The sequence below is a fragment of the Budorcas taxicolor genome, chromosome 9 (genome assembly GCF_023091745.1).
Source record: "Budorcas taxicolor isolate Tak-1 chromosome 9, Takin1.1, whole genome shotgun sequence".
Taxonomy (NCBI): Eukaryota; Metazoa; Chordata; class Mammalia; order Artiodactyla; family Bovidae; genus Budorcas; species Budorcas taxicolor.
Window position 1 is genome coordinate 33,443,737 of NC_068918.1, and position 17,410 is coordinate 33,461,146.

General features: G+C 38.9%; 1 protein-coding gene across 5 annotated transcripts in view; it reads right to left on the reverse strand.

The window, feature by feature from the left end:
* The window catches only part of AFG1L (AFG1 like ATPase), a 198,635-nt gene that overhangs the window by 131,528 nt on the left and 49,697 nt on the right, over nt 1–17,410 (reverse strand). For all 5 annotated transcript variants that reach the window (XR_008199911.1, XM_052645769.1, XM_052645768.1 and 2 more), the window contains exons 4-5: nt 6,167–6,268; nt 5,114–5,244 (exon numbers count right to left, since the gene is read on the reverse strand). Coding sequence is in view for 4 of the 5 variants with exons in the window: in XM_052645769.1 (XP_052501729.1) it covers nt 5,114–5,244; nt 6,167–6,268 (233 nt within the window). In the remaining variant the exon portion in view is untranslated. The remainder of the gene's footprint in view (nt 1–5,113; nt 5,245–6,166; nt 6,269–17,410) is intronic.

The window sequence follows — 17,410 nt, forward strand, 5'->3', positions numbered from 1 at the left end:
ACTGTTCTAGACATTTGAGATACATCAATCAGCAAAACAACCTTCGAGTTTACATTCCTGTAGAGAAACATGTATAATAAGTAGTAAACAATAAACAAGTAGATATATGTCAGAGGTAATATATGTTACGGGAAAAAAAAGGATAGGGGCTTTAGAAGTGTGGGAGTCAATTGTATTTTTAAACAGGGTATCAGCCTTGTTAAGAGTTATAATTAAGCAAAGATCTGAAGAAGAGAGTATCACGATGGACATGTAGGGGAGGCTATTCCATGCAGAAACTGCAAAGACTTAGCTTGTTTGTTCTAAACTGTACAGACGCTGGGGTCAGAGTGCTGGTGCAGCAATACTCTAAGATATCATTTTACCTTCTTGATTTTTAGAAAAGGAGGACAAGTAGAGACCTGAACTGGCAGTTAACCCAGTTTCGATGTGTTAGAAGGAGCTTTTCTAAGACCAGTGGAAGATAGTCCACAGGATACTGAAACTAGGAAATCTAGGCTCTGCTCAGTGATCAGCTCTGCCCTCATTCTTGCCCTTATATTCTCACTTTTCCTGGCTTTTCTCCAAAAGGTATATGCAAATACTAGCCTTTTCTTGCATGCAGTGGTAAGCTCCAAGGTTCGAGTTTGGTACTGCAGGGAAAACAAAAGAGCAAGACCATTAACATTTTTCATTCTAGGACATTCAGGCCAACTTTCCTCAAGGGAAGAGGGTAAACGCTACCATACTAGCATGCTACCCTGAAATACGGGAGCAAATAAAAGCAATCAAGTTGTTTTTCAGTCTCGTTCTGTAGTCTTTGTGCATATTTTTTTTAGAACTCTGGTGAGAAACAAGCATTTGGTATAAAAATCGCCATTACCTATGGTTCATTATCTATGAAGAAAATAAGATTGGGAAAAGTAGGGAGCATTCAGTGAGTCTGAAAGTAAGGGTGATAAGGTTAGAGAGGAAGCAGGTGCGAGGGGTGGGGAGCAGGGCTGAGCAAGGGGGATGACACCATCTTGAAAAGTGAAAGTCTTAGTCACTCAGTCATGTCTGACTGAGTAGCCTGCCAGACTCCTCTGTCTGTGGAATTTCCCAGGCAAGAATTCCGGAGTGGGTTGCCATTCCTTTCTCCTGCCTTATAATCCCATCTTATAATACATCCTGCCTTAGAGTTTAAGCCCTTTTAAGTTGGGTTTTCTGTTACCTGCAGCCAAAAGCATCCTAATATATACCTCTTCTCCCTGCTTTTCTTGGGCTTTGGTTCATCAGGGTAAACCTCCTCCCATTAGAGGTAACAGATATTAAGGAAGATGGCGTTTCCTCACGTTACTTTACTTCTATTCACTCTATCTGTTCCAGATCACAGGAAAATTTTTTTCAATACAGAAGATAAAAGCAAGACATAAATTGAATAGTTCCTTTCTCATCAAAACTCTTGGCAAGAAGCAGGAGATTCACCTAAAGGAAAGGGCTTGTTTATACTTGAGATCCCAAGATGAAACAGCACTGAAAGCACCTCCCGGGAACGGGTGCTGGAAACTGGCCTGAAATTACAGGTTGCTCTGGAGAGCTCAGCAGCTGTCTAGGGAGGACCCTGGTACTCCTTCCACTAATGTGATTCAGCTACTTCCTAAATCTCTTTGTTCTTGGCTCATTACTAAGTGGGAACTTCCCTCTGTACCTTTTAGTTCAAATACACAAGAAAAAGTGTATGACTGGCTTAATCACTAGGCCACACTACACAAGTCCACGGGTGTTGACAAGCTTGTAGACTAGCTACTCATAGATCAGATGTCCTGACATGATCCATGTGACTGTGGGACAAATAGGGTCCTATAGAAAGGAATAAGGCTCTTTAAGACAACTGGGGTGAATGAGTAAATGAACGAATGAACCAACTCTGGATAAAGTAGGAGATGACAGACAGCTCCGTCACATTCACTTTCTCTTTGTTAGCAAGCAACATTTTATAAGCAAGGGGTCTGTCTCCCTTTTGATCTCCCTTAATATATAATCTGAAAAATCTTTTCTGTTGCCTTACATTTCATTTACAATACTTGATTCATCCCAATAGATAGTTGCTTTTGTTTCCTTCTTCACAATCATGTATCAATCTTATAAAATTTGAACTCAACAGAGAATACCCAGCAATTAGACAGGTTTCTTTTAGGACCTCACTATGAGGATGGCAATATGATTTTCATAGGCCCTTTAACCTTTAGAAGACTTTTCCTCAATTAAAATATAAATTTATTTAAGAATATATATAAATATACATCTATATACATATAAATTGTATTTTATAACTGTGTTGGTATAAACAAATATAGTACAGATACAGACAGATACAGGCTGGATTCACTATATATTCATTTGATATATTCATTTCTTCTCCAAATTATAAAATAAATTATTTTCATGGGCCCCTTAAAGTATCATGGACCCTCAGCACTGTACCTGTTGTGCCCAGTACGTAATTTGGCCCTGCTTGGCATAAATCTTCTCAGGATCTTTGCATAACTAGATTTTTATCTTCTCCTAATTTTCCTGAACAGTCCTGTCAATGGTCCTGCCAATTCTATTCGTTATTTCCATCATGCAGAATAAGTATTTAATAGAATTAAGTGAAGTAAGGACACTTTGTAAGCCATGAATTACTTAACAAAGTTTGGGTAATAATATACTTTAAAATTTTTAATTTCAATACCTTTAATCAAATATTTAATGTGTTGAATACCTGATAACTGTGGCAAAAAAAAGGTACTGAGAATCATGTACCTAAAACTTTATTTTGTTTTAAAAAGCTGACACAACACAAGTAACATACAGAAGTAGTGCTTTGTTCACATCACTGGTTTCCCTGTTTCAATAAAACTTCTGTTTCTAAGGGGGAAAAAAAATTTAACTCTGTCAATTCAATTTTGTTTAGAGATATTTTGGTTAAAACTTATTATGAGAAACCAAGAGAGATGGCCTTCAGTGATTCATCACTGACTTGTTGTTGAAGGCCACATAACTGTTAACTCGGTGCTATTTTTAGAACTAAATAAGGCCCTTCTCTTTCTGTAGTACACTCGTGTACTCAGCGTACCTCTTCAGAGCAGCTGAGGAACATCTCTTTCCATAAGCCTTTCTTCCGAAGACCTTTGTAGTTCTACAACACAAAGGGTGAATGTGAATGCCAGGCTGTCTGAATACGACTGAAGGGAGAAAGAGGTAAAAATTCCTCCTCCCCAAATGGTTCAGTGTAACACCATTCTGGTTAAAAAAAATTCTCCTTTCTCCTCTATCATAAACTGAGACCAATGTGAGCTGTGTGTATTGAGTTGCTAGAGGAGACCGACTTGCCTCATTTGGGATAAAGGCATCCTGGTCATTGATCTACCCACTAACTCGCACAGAACAGGAAATAATGCACTACCAATTTAAATGCATAATTTCAGAGAATCTTAAAACTGGAAGAAACTTTAAAATTCAACCAGGGCAATTTCCTCACTTCATTACAAATACATGGTGAGGCTTAGATGAGATGAATGAGTCACCCAGGGCCTGCCTTGAGGTAAAGTGAAAAGTGAAAGTCGCTCAGTCGTGTCTGACTCTTTGAGACCCCCCATGGACTATATAGTTCATGGAATTCTCCAAGCCAGAATAATGGCGCGGGTTCCCTTCTCCAGGGGATCTTCCCAACCTACGGATTGAACTCAGGTCTCCCGCATTGCAGGCAGAATCTTTACCAGTTGAGCCACGGGTAGGCATATAACTAATGTTAGTCTCCTACTCTTGAAAGTTCTCTGGGCCTTTATTTCAGGCAATCAGACACAGGAGTTTCTGCACTTGGGTCCAGAAATATTTTTTCAAAAGTTTTGGGTGGGATGCCCTATTTTTAAGCTTATATTCAGTACTCATGGATTTATTTTAAGCTTATATTCAGAACGCATGGATTTTTCTATTTTCATTCCAATAATCAATTGCACTTATGGTAAGCATCTTAGAAGAAACATTCAGAACTACCAAAAAGAACAGTCAAATAAGAGAAAACAATTCTTAACCTAGAGTATCTTGTCTCATTATTATTATTGTTGCTGTTATTTTTACTACCACTACTATTTTAACACTGGGATACAGAAGGATACAGAGGACACAGAACAAGCGTAAGACGTTGTTTGCCTTGATGCGATAATTGCTCTCATAAGAAATAAAGACCAGGGAATAACATAGTACCAATTTAAATGCACAATTTTAAATCTTAAAACCAGAACAGACTTTAAAATTTCAACTCAACCATTCCCTTCCTTCATCACAGATAAGTGATGAGGCTTAAATGAGATGTGTGAATCCCTTATTTTTTATATAACACTTTTAAAAAAACTTCAAATATCTTTAAAGATATTATTTTGTAATCACAATATTATTTCCCCTACATCATGATGTAGCGGAAATGTGAATCCACTGATTAGAATATAGGGTAGGCAAGCTTCCTACAAAAGGAAGAAGAGTAAACATTTTAGGCTTTGCCAGCCATATAGGCTGTCTGATGCATTTTTTTTTTTTTTTAATAATTTCATTTATTTATTTATTTATTTATTTTTGGCTGTTCTGGGTCTTTTCTGCTGTGCAGGCCTTTCTCTATTTCTGGTGAGCAGGGGCTATGCTTCGTAACAGCGTGCAAACTTCTCATTGCAGTGGCTTCTCTTGTTGAGGGGCACAGGCTCTAGGTGCATGGGCTTCAGTAGCTGATAGTTGAGGTTTCCAGGCTCACAGCACAGGCTCAATAGCTGTGGGCTTAGTTGCTTCACAGCACGTGGGATCTCCCCAGGCCAGGGACAGAACTTGCCTCTCCTGCAACAGCAGGTGGATTCTTCACCAATGAGCCACCAGGAAAGCCCTCTTTTCCTTTTTTTAAAAAATATAAAAATATTTCTTTTCTCACTGGCCATACAAAAGTAGATGGGTCAATTTGCCCTGTGCAAGTCATGCTGTGCTGACTCAAGGACTAGATAATAAAATTAAAGTCATAACAGATGAAGTATTAATTTATAAAAACGGATAAAATCAGGAACAGAATTGAAATACTCACACTTAACTCAGTATACCATTCTACATCTATGAAACATCTCTACCTTACCTGAAATTCATCAAAACATAAGAGACATGCTTCTTCACTAATTTCTTCAGCTATAGGAGCTATTGGATCGTATGATTTAGCCATGAATCCTGGTTTCCTCTTTGGCAAACTCTGTTTAAGGCGGTGTATTCCTTAAATGGATGAAATTAAACACAAATCAAATATTGTACTAAAAGTACATTTTAGACAACTAAGTACACACTTTTTAAACCTCTAAATGAAACAGTGTGAATATACAAATGAAGTTTAAATTTCACATATAAGCAAATATGATTATTGAGGCTGGTTGCAGTTTCTCTACCTCAAAATAAGTTGTTCGCATATTACTACATTCCCATGGTTGTAAGGACACTCTGTGATCATTCCATCTCCACTCTTCAGCCACTTTGGAGATGATAAAGTGACAGAACAGATCATTAGATGGTGGCTGATGGATCAACAGATGGATCTTAGCCCTGAGGACTTCAGGGATGCAGGCACAGGAGGTCACCCTGCCCTCTATGTCTGGCACGTCTAACCAGGATGTTCCCTTACTTCCAGCCAGTCCTACTTCATTCACTATATGTTACTAAATGCTGAAAGTATTTGAAGAAAAGTACAATATTCCTGCCCTGAGGAGGTTACAGTACGGCTGTTAACAAATAATGCAAAGATGAAATAACGTAAGACTACTGACAAAGCAATAAAGCATACATGCAAGAACAAACTGAATGTCTGCATGCTAAGGTGACATGGAGGAAAGGGCCTAATCAAGAATACCTTGGTGAGACAGGTGAGGCTTTAACATTTTTTACTGATCCTTAGTAGACAGAGGAAATGTCTGGCCTTCACAGAGTAACCTCTGTTCTCTGATTTGGAAGGAATCAATTTGTCTCTAGGACCAACTCTGGACACATTACTAATTATTTCAATATAGCACAAAATAAATGAAACTAAATAAAATCTTACTTTTAGCAAAAATCTAATTTTTTAGATTAGGAACTTTAAAATGAGGGAAATTACTTTGCAGTGTTTGGCCACTTAAAAATCACTTCTTTCACATCATCAACTTACTTTGGTGAACGTCTAGCATGAAACCATGAAAATGAACACGTTTTTTCCTCTTCATTTCCACGTAAGCATAAAACATGTCCATCACCATTGTTTTCCCTGTACCTTAAAAAAAAAATACTATTAAACCGTATGTACTGATTGCTCTATCGATTGTTCATTAGCTTTGGGATAATGAACCCACACTCTGCTACTGGAAAACTTAACATTATGTTCTTTTTTTTTTTAAGGAGTGTTTATTTCTTATGTTACACTACCTAAAAATAAAATGTTGATATTATTCTTATCTGTTAAAATCCTGTTTTTAGGAAATACAACATCTAGTTAGCACTCTGGGGACTATTTTCTCCAGAGACCTATGTTCATAACTGGCAAGATTTACAGATTATTTATCAGTTTCTCTTCTGAAAGGCACCAGTATAAGTAAAATAATTATTTTATTATTTAAAATAATAATAAATAAAAGAAGTAATGGCTCTTACTTAGCATGAAAAAAAGTGTCAGTCACTCAGTCATGTCTGACTTTTTTTGACCCTGTGGACTGTAGCCCACCAGGCTCCTCTGACTATGGAATTCTCCAGGCAAGAATATTGGAGTGGGTAGCCATTCCCTTCTCCAGGGTAAGTTCCAGATCCAAGGATCAAACCTGGGTTTCCCGTATCCTAGGCAGATTCTTTACCATCTGAGCCACGAGGGAAGCCCGTGGAACTCTCTTAGGCACTATGGAAAATTCACCAGTAAAAAATAAGAAAATATAGACTAGCATCTAACATAAAAACTGCAAATAAATAATAGCTATAGATTAGAGCTGGATAATTGACAATTATAATGCTTTTTTAAAAAGCTGAGAATAGGCTTTTGAAAGAAATTCAGATACAGATACAGTTAAATTCAGATACAGTTAACCTTTATAATTAAATTATCCAACTTTAATAATTTTAAAGTTAAATAAATACACACACTCTGAAACTTTTAATCACTATGATCACATTAGTAATCGAAGAATCAACAGCCTGAGCATTTAACAAGGCATGCACCGGAAGCCTATTCCCTCACAGAAAGCCCAGAGCTTTGGGGACACTGAAAGTGATCAAGTTCATTTCATACCCAGCATTCCCCAAGCAGGCAGGCCAGGGAATGCTGGTCTTGTCTCTCATCCTCATGGCTTCTTCTATCCCTTGTACACTGTTGGTGGGAATGTAAATTGGTGCAATAGCTATGGAAAACAGTATGGAGATAGCTTTAAAAGCTAAAAATAGAACTACCATATGATCCAGCAACTCTACTCTTGGGCATATATCTGGAAAGAATGAAAACACCGACTTTAAAAGATGCATGCATCCCAGTGTTCACAGCAGCACTATTTACAGCAGCCAAAATGTGGAAGCAACCCAATTGCCCATCAGCAGACAACTGGATTAAGAAGATGAGCCCTATGTCACTCCAGATTTTAGCTTGCAGGCACTTTTCAGATTGCTGCACAGAAAGAGGAAATCCAAGTAAAACACCCAGGTCTAACTGAGTTGGGCTAAGAGATCAGGACTGTGGGAGTCCAGAAATGCAGGTGAAATTTGTGAGGCAAAGTGCCAGAGAGGAGGCAGTTCTACAATGAAAGAGCCCCAGAAACCAACACGTGGGCACTCTTCAGTCCTTCACTGAATAACAGCTGTTCACATGTAAAGTGATACCTCATGATGCAAGGCAAAGAAAGCTGTGAGACGAGCCATTTCCAGAGACAGTGATACATACGACTTGAATGATGGTCCACTGAATGATGTGAGTGAAAAACAGAAAGCCAATCTTAAAAAGTTACAAGCTTTCTTATCTATATAACATTCTTGAAATGACAGAATTTTAGAAATGGAGGACAAATTAGTGGTTGCCAGGATGTAGAAATGGAGGGTGAATAGGTATAGTTATAAAATGATGGGCAATACAAGGAATTCTTGTGGTAATACAATTGTTCAGTACCTTGACTAAGGCAGTGGATATATGAACCTACATAGGTGATAAACTGTATAGAAATAAATATACACACCTAAGTGAGTACAGCACAGCTGATGTGGAACTCCCAGAAACAGAGGGCCAAGTGCATTCCTTGCAGTTTGCCATTTTATGTAAGGGACATGAATATTACCAAATTCTTAGATCCTCGAGGACTACTGGAACCAATACCCTGTGGATACCTAGGGATGACTATATAATTAAAACTGGAGAAATCTGAATAGGATCAGTGAATTGAATCAATGTCAATATCCTGGTTTTGATATTTATACTACATTTTTGCAAAATGTTGCTTTAGCGGGGAAATGAGAAAAGTGCACAGAGATCTCTCTGCATTACTTCTTATAACTCCATCTGAATCTATAATTATCTCAATGAAGTTTTCAATTAAAAAAAATACTTCAAATGAATCAAGCTGGCATGCAAGTAACTTATTTAACTACCTGTCACAATAAAATTCAACATATAAAAATTAGATAATCCTGGAACTGCTACTGCTAAGTCACTTCATTCGTGTCCAACTCTGTGCGACCCCATAGACGGCAGCCTACCAGGCTCCCTTGTCCTTGGGATTCTCCAGGTAAGAACACTGGAGTGGGTTGCCATTTCCTTCTCCAATGCATGAAAGTGAAAAGTGAAAGTGAAGTCGCTCAGTCGTGTTTGACTCTGTGCAACCCCACAGACGGCAGCCCACCAGGCTCCACCGTCCATGGGATTTTCCAGGCAAGAATACTGGAGTGGGGTGCCATTGCCTTCTCCGAATCCTGGAACCCTCCTATACTATTCAGTTCAGTTCAGTTCAGTCGCTCAGTCATGTCCAGCATTTTGCGACCCCATGGACTGCAGCACCTCAGGCCTCCCTGTCCGTCACCAACTCCCAGAGTTTACCCAAACTCATGTCCACCGAGTCGGTCATGCCATCCAACCATCTCATCCTCTGTCATCCCCTTCTCCTCCTACCTTCAATCTTTCCCAGCATCAGGGTCTTTTCCAATGAGTTAGCTCTTCACATCAGGTGGCCAAAGTATTGGAGTTTCAGCTTTAACATCAGTCGTTCCAATGAACACTCAGGACTGATCTCCTTTAGAATGGACTGGTTGGATCTCTTTGTAGTCCAAGGGACTCTCAAGAGTCTTCTCTAACACCACAGTTCAGAAGCATCAATTCTTCAGCGCTCAGCTTTCTTTACAGTCCAACTCTCATATCCATATATATTTATATCAAACTGAGATGATGAATGGAAACTAAACTTATTGCTGTAAGTTTGAAACTTGTCAATTAAAAAAAAACTAGATAATCCTGGAATCCTCCTATACTGTTGGTGGGAATGTAAACTAGTACAGCCACTAAGGAGAACAGTATGGAGGTTCCTTAAGAAACTAAAAATAGAATTACCATATGACCCAACAATCCCACTACTGGGCATATACCCAAAGAAAACAATAATTCAAAAAGATATATGCTCCCCAATGTTCACTGCAGCACTATTTACAATAGCCAGGACAAGGAAGCAACCCAAATGTCCATGAACAGAGTAATGGATAAAGAAGATGTGAAACATATATACAATGGAATGTTATTCAACAATGAAAAAGAACAAAATAATGCCTTTTGCAGCAAGTTGGGGGGCCTTAAAGATTATCACACTGAGTGAAGTCAGACAACAGAAAGACAAATATCATATGATATTGGTTATATGTGGAACCTTAAAAAAAGGGTATAAGTGACCTTATTTACAAAACAGAAGTAGAGTCAAAGATACAGAAAAGAAACTAAGAGTTACCAGAGGATAAGGGGAAGGGAGGGATAAATTGGGAGATTGGGATTGACATATACATACTGTGCATTGTGTACTAAGTTGCCTCAGTCATGTCTGACTCTTTGAGACCCTATGGACTATAGCCCACCAGGCTCCTCTATCCAGGGGATTCTCCAGGCAAGAACACTGAAGTGGGCTGCCATGCCCTCCTCCAGGGGATCTTCCCAACCCAGGGATCAAACCCAGGTCTCCCACATTACAGGCGGATTCTTTACCATCTGAGCCACCAGGGAAGCCCATATATATACTATTATATGTAAAACAGAAAACAATTAGAACCTGCTGTATAGCATAGGGAGCCCTACTCAGTACCCTGTAATGGTCTATATGGGAAAAGAATCTAAAAAGGAGTGGGTGTATATATATATATACATATAAACTAATTCACTCCACTGTACAGCAGAAAGTATCACAACATTGTAAATCAACTACATTCCCATTAAAAACTTTTAAAGATTATATAATTCTCACAATGTTTCAAAAATTTTTGAAAAAATTCAACACACATTCACACTAAAAACTCTTAGCAAACTAGAAAAAGCAGCAACTTCCTTGACCTCATAGAGGACAAATACCAAAAAACCTACAGTGAAAAGATACTCAAAAACATTTAAAAAATGTAAATTAAAACTACAATGAGACAGTACTTCATATCCATTACGATAGATATTATGAAAACAACAAACAAAAACAGGTTGATAAGGATGTGGAAAAATGGGAAAACTTGTACATTACTAGTGGGAATGTAAAATGGTGCTGTTGCTATGGAAAACAGTATGCAGTTCCTCAAAAAATTAAACATAGAATGATCAGGTGATCTAGCAATTCCACTTCTGGATATATACAAAACTACTGAAAGTTGGGATTCAAACAATATTTGTACATCAATGTTTACAGCAGCATTATTCACTAGTCAAAAGATGGGAACAACCCAAACATCCATCAGTAGATGAATGAAGAAAGAAAACTGGTATATAAACAATATGAGAGAATATTATTTAGCCTCAAAAAAAAGCATGAAATTCTGACACACACTACAACATGGATGAATCTTGAAGACACTATGCTAGATGAAATGACTCAGAAACAAAAGGATAAGTAAGCATTATACGATCCCACTTATATAAGGTGCCTAAAGTAGCAGTGAGTGATCCAAGATCACTGAAGATAGTGACTGCAGCCATGAAATTAAAGACTCTTGCTCCTTAGAAGAGAAGCTATGACCAACCTAGACAGCATATTAAAAGGCAGAGGACATTACTTTGCCAACAAAGGTCCATATAGTCAAAGCTATGGTTTTTCAGCAGTCATATATGGATATGAGAATTGGAGCATAAAGAAGGCTGAGCGCCAAAGAATTGATGCTTTTGAACTGAAGTGTTGGAGAAGACTCTTGAGACTCCCTTGGACTGCAAGGAGATCCATCCATCCTAAAGGAAATCAGTCCTAAATATTGACTGGAAGAACTGATGCTGAAGCTGAAACTCCAAATCTTTGGCCACCTGATGCAAAGAACTGACTTACTGGAAAAGACCCTGATGCTGGGAAGATTGAAGGCAGGAGGAGACGGGGATGACAGAAGATGAGATAGTTGGATGGCATCAGACTCGACAGACATGGGTTTGAACAAGCTCCAGGAGATGGTGATGGACAGGGAGGCCTGGCATACCGCAGTCCATGGGGGTCACAGGGAGTCAGACACAACTGAGCAACTGAACTGAAAGTAGTCACTTTCCTAGAGACAGAAGTAGAATGTTGGTTGCCAGGGACTGGGAGGGACGGGTTATAGAGTGGGGTATTATTGTTTAATAGGTACAGAGTTTCAGTTTGGGAAGATGAAAATGTTTGGAGACAAATAGAGGTGATATCTGCACAACAATTTCAATGTACTTTGAACCATACAGTTAAAAAGGTTAAAATAGTAAATTTTATATTATATATATGTTGCCACGACAACAACAACAACAAAAAACTAATACATTAACACACACACAGACACACACACACACACACCCTATAGTCAACATCATACTTACTAGAAAAGACTGAACATTTCTCCCTAAAATTTGACACAAGGACACCCACTTTCATGACTTCTATTCAACACTGTACAGCATCCTAGCTAATGAAATGAGGCAAGAAAAAGAACTATTGAACAGAAGGCACAGACATTGTAAAGGAAAAAAGTAAATTGCTTTTATATACAGACATGATGGCATACACAAAAAAATTTTGAAGAAGCTACCAAGTAACCACTAGAGTTAATAACTCAGTTTAGCAAAGTCATAAAAAAATCAATTGATTCTACATATTAGCAGTGATCAACTGGAAATTTAAATGTTAACATACAATACCATTTGCTAAAGCTTTTGACTGTGTAGATCACAATAAACTGGAAAATTCAAGAGATGGGAATACCAAACTACCTTACCTGCCTCCTGAGAAACCTGTATGCAGGTCAAAAAGCAACAGTTAGAACTGGACATGGAACAACAGACTGGTTCCAAATAGGGAAAGGAGTACGTCAAGGCTGTATATTGTCACCCTGCTTATTTAACTTCTATGCAGAGTACATCACAAGAAATGCCGGGCTGGATGAAGCACAAGCTGGAATCAAGATTGCTGGGAGAAATATCAATCACCTCAGATATGCAGATGACATCACCCTTATGGCAGAAAGTGAAGAAGAACTAAAAAGCCTTCTGATGAAGGTGAAAGAGGAGAGTGAAAAAGCTGGCTTAAAACTCAACATTCAAAAAACGAAGATCATGGCATCCAGTCCCATCACTTCACGGCAAATGAGGGGGGACAAAGTGGAAACAGTGACAGATTTTATTTTCTTAGGCTTCAAAATCACTGTGGATGGTGACTAAAGCCATGAAATTAAAAGACGCTTGTTCCTTGGAAGAAAACCTATGATAAACCTAGACAGCATATTAAAAAGCAGCGACATTACTTTGCCAAAAAAGGTCCATCTAGTCAAAGCTATGGTTTTTCCAACAGTCATGCATGGATGTGAGAGTCGGACCACAAAGAAGGCTGAGCACTGAAGAATTGATGCTTTGGAACTGCGGTGTTGGAGAAGACTCTTGAAAGTCCCTTGGACTGTAGGGAGATCAAACAAGTCAATCCCAAATGAAATCAATCCTGAATATTCATTGGAAGGACTGATGCTGAAGCTGAAGCTCCAATACTTTGGCCATCTGATGCAAAGACATGACTCATTAGAAAAGACTCTGATGCTGGAAAAGATTGAAGACAGAAGGAAAAGGGGATGACAGAGGATGAGATGGTGGGATGGTGGCATCACCAACTCAATGGACATGAGTTTGATCAAGCTCTGGAAGATGGTGAAGGACAGGGAAGCCTGGCGTGCTGTAGTCCATGGGGTTACAAAAAGTCGGACCAACAATAACCATCTGCAATAGCATTGAAAGTGAAAGTGAGTTCCCAACCCTGAACCCTCCTCCCACCACCCTCCCCATATCATCTCTCTGGGTCATCCCAGTGCACCAGCCCCAAGCATCCTGTATCCTGTATCAAACCTAGACTAGCGATTCATTTCTTACATGATAGTATACATCATGTACACCTGTGGTGGATTCATGTCAATGTATGGCAAAACCAATACAGTATTGTAAAGTAAAAAAAAGAGAGAAAGAAAGAAAGTGAAAGTGATAGTGAAGTCGCTCAGCTGTGTCCAACTCTTTGCGACCACATGGACCGTAGCCTACCAGGCTCGTCCCTCCATGGGATTCTCCAGGCAAGAGTACTGGAGTGGGTTGCCATTTTCCTTCTCCAGGCGATCTTCCCGACCCAGGGATTGAACCCGGGTCTCCCGCATTCCAGGTGGATGCTTTAACCTCTAAGCCACCAGGGATGCCACCTGCAATAGCATTAGAAAACATAAAATACACTGGACACTGGAATAAATTTACTGAAACACATGGCAGACCTCTGTACTACGAACTAAAGAATACCACTGAGAGAAATTAAAGAAAATATTTTAAAATTAAGAAATATACCATGGTGATATATTGAAATGCTCAATATTTTAAGTTATCAATTCTCTGCAGACATTGATCTTAAACATGTCTTTAACATACTTCCAGTCAAAATCTCAGGATCAGGATTTTTTTTAATGAACAAACTAATTTTAAAATGAACATGGAAACACAAAGGTGACAGAATAGCCAAAATAATCTTGAAAATGACAAAATTGGAAGACTCACATCACACTTCAGTGTGCAACAGCGATGTCCAGGTTATAGGAAATCCTACAGGATAAAGAAGTTTATATGTGTGTGGTGTGCGCACATCCAAGGATATACTACCTCAGGATGTAAAGTAAACTACTAACTGGGAGCCACGTCCAAAAAAGCCATTGCCACTGCTTGTGAACCTTGAGTGAGCAAAGGCTGTGTCTGCTTTCATTCATCATTACATTTCCAAAAACGGCAGACGACCTGGCACAAGGCAAGTGCTTATTTGTCAAGTAACTGGAAGAATGTTAGGGAAAAGCAGGGAAGAAACCAACACTAAATTTCCCTTACCTCACAATTTTGCTTTGGCATCTACAGAATCCTAAATAAAACCTTGTAACTTTCTCAAGATAAGACAATCTTACTAGGGGAGTCATTTATAAAACCTAAAACTCTTGTGAGTGATAAGTCGCGTCAATCATGCCCGACTTTGCAACCCTATGGACTGTAGCCCACCAGGCACCTCTGTCCATGGAACTCTCCAGGCAAGAATACTGGAGAAGGTTGCCATGCCCTTCTCCAGGGGATCATTCCAACCCAGGGATCAAAGCTGCATCTCATATCTCCTGCAATAGCAGGAGGGTTCTTTACCACTAGTGCCACCTGGGAAGCTATGTAAACTCTAGGAAGTTCTAACTTTAAAGCCCATAACTGGGAAGCCAAAAATGATTACTCAAGAGCCTCCTCTAGTGGTACCCTTTTCACAGCTGACACCCTCCTCCCCCCACTCCCCCACAGAAGGAGCTGGAAGTGGTATCTTCCATCATTGCCTCCCACTCAGCAGAATTTTACTTTCCAACTCCTAACCTTACAACCAGTCTACCTTTCCACTGGTAAAATTACCAGTGTGAAACAAGTGAGGTTAAACCAGGAGACCGCAAAAAGGGGACTTTATTATCTTCTAATATATGACAGAAATCATTAACCCTGTCATCACACATTCTGTTAGGCTAGAGCTGAAACCTTGCTGTAAGAAAGCCAGCTGTAGGATAAGAATGAAGCCACAAAATACTACTACTGCAGCTTTTGGTTTTTGCATGAGATATAATAAGCTTTTTGTTAATGAAACATCTCAAGATTGAACCATGATGATATCAATGTTCCTGGGGTTCCCTAGCCTATCTCATCAATTATCTCAACACGCCTATGAAGATAAGAGCAGAGTGAAGTGGGTATAACAGAGCCCAAGCCAAGGGCAGGAATAAGGAGAGGAAAACGGATTGCTATAAAACAGACATCTTTTCCATCAAGTCTCTTTAAAATCAAATACTTGTTTCCCAAGTCTAAAAAAGAAAAAGAACAAAGAATAAGAGCTTGTGAAGACATTTCGAGGCTACTCTCCCAGCCAGAGAGCCCCACAAAAATGAAAATTTGACCTATCTTTTATTATCTATTTTGTAAGAATTCTAAACCAAAGAGTAAAGCCACCAAAATGTTCACCTCACTTCCTGTTTCAGAATTCCTTTCTCTTCCCCTCTCTACTTTATGAAGATGTGCATAGCCAAAGATTACCACACATCTAGCCTATATGAATATACCATGTTATCACATCTCTCCTAATTCTTTCAAACATTCAGATGAATTATGTTTATTGTACCTCCCTTCAATGTGTTAGAATATGGTTGTATTTTCAAAACTAAAATCCAACAACCTCCATATTTGTGCTTTTTTTTTTAAGTCCTTTTGCAGAAGTGGAAACTGTTGTGCTTTACTAACCATCTTCATTTATGGTTAAGTGGTTAAAGAAACAGGGGAAACAAAGATTCTGATTTTAGCAATGACTGAACATGAAAGTAAAGGTACAGGAAGTAAATGTTCTCCAAAGAGGCAAAAAAATGAGAGATGACTACAGAATGAGATCTCCTAGCGATAGCCAAAGGTGCAGACACATAAACCTGATCAAGTGCCTGATATAAATTAGATGCTAAGTAAGCATACATTGGTCTCAGAAATACCAATTAGCTGATGAACAAAGAAAAAGAACAGTTTGAGTTTCTTTCGCATTTTTAAAATGTACAAGTTTCAAGAACTTAAAAGAGAAAAACAAATATCGTATATTTACATGTATATGTGGAATCTAGAAAAATGGCTCAAATGAACCCATCTGCAAAGCAGATATAGAGACAAAGACATAGAGAACAAACATATAGACACCAAGAGAGGAAAGGGTGGATGGGATGAATTGGGAGATTGGGCCTGACATATATACACTATTATGTATAAAACAGAAAACTAAGGAGAACCTACTGCATAGCACAGGAAACTCTACTCAGTGCTCTGCAGTTACAAAGAGGGGATATATATGTATGTATAGCTGACTCACTCTCCTATAGAGCAGAAACTAACACAACATTGTAAAGCAGCTAACCGCCAATAAAAATGTTTCTAATGATTTAGAAAGAAAGATAAAAGAACTTCAAGAATCTCTATCATTCCCTTTCTAAAACCTGAACAATAATCATTTATTAGATTTGCTAGGACTGGAAGAAACACAAGCTGGAATCAAGATTGCCGGGAGAAATATCAATAACCTCAGATATGCAGATGACACCACCCTTATGGCAGAAAGTGAAGAGGAGCTAAAAAGCCTCTTGATGAAAGTGAAAGAGGAGAGTGAAAAAGTTGGCTTAAAGCTCAACATTCAGAAAACAAAGATCATGGCATCCACTCCCATGACCCCATGGGAAATAGATGGGGAAACAATGGAAACAGTGTCAGACTTTATTTTGGGGGGCTTCAAAATCACTGCAGATGGTGACTGCAGCCATGAAATTAAAAGATGCTTACTCCTTGGAAGGAAAGTTATGACCAACCTAGACAGTATATTCAAAAGCAGAGACATTACTTTGCCAACTAAGGTCTGTCTAGTCAAGGCTATGTTTTTCCTGTGGTCATGTATGGATGAGAGAGTTGGACTGTGAAGAAGGCTGAGTGCCGAAGAATTGATGCTTTTGAACTGTGGTGTTGGAGAAGACTCTTGAGAGTCCCTTGGACTGCAAGGAGATCCAACCAGTCCATTCTAAAGGAGATCAGCCCTGGGATTTCTTTGGAAGGACTGATGCTAAAGCTGAAACTCCAGTACTTTGGCCACCTCATGTGAAGAGTTGACTCATTGGAGAGAAGACTTTGATGCTGGGAGGGATTGGGGGCAGGAGGAGAAGG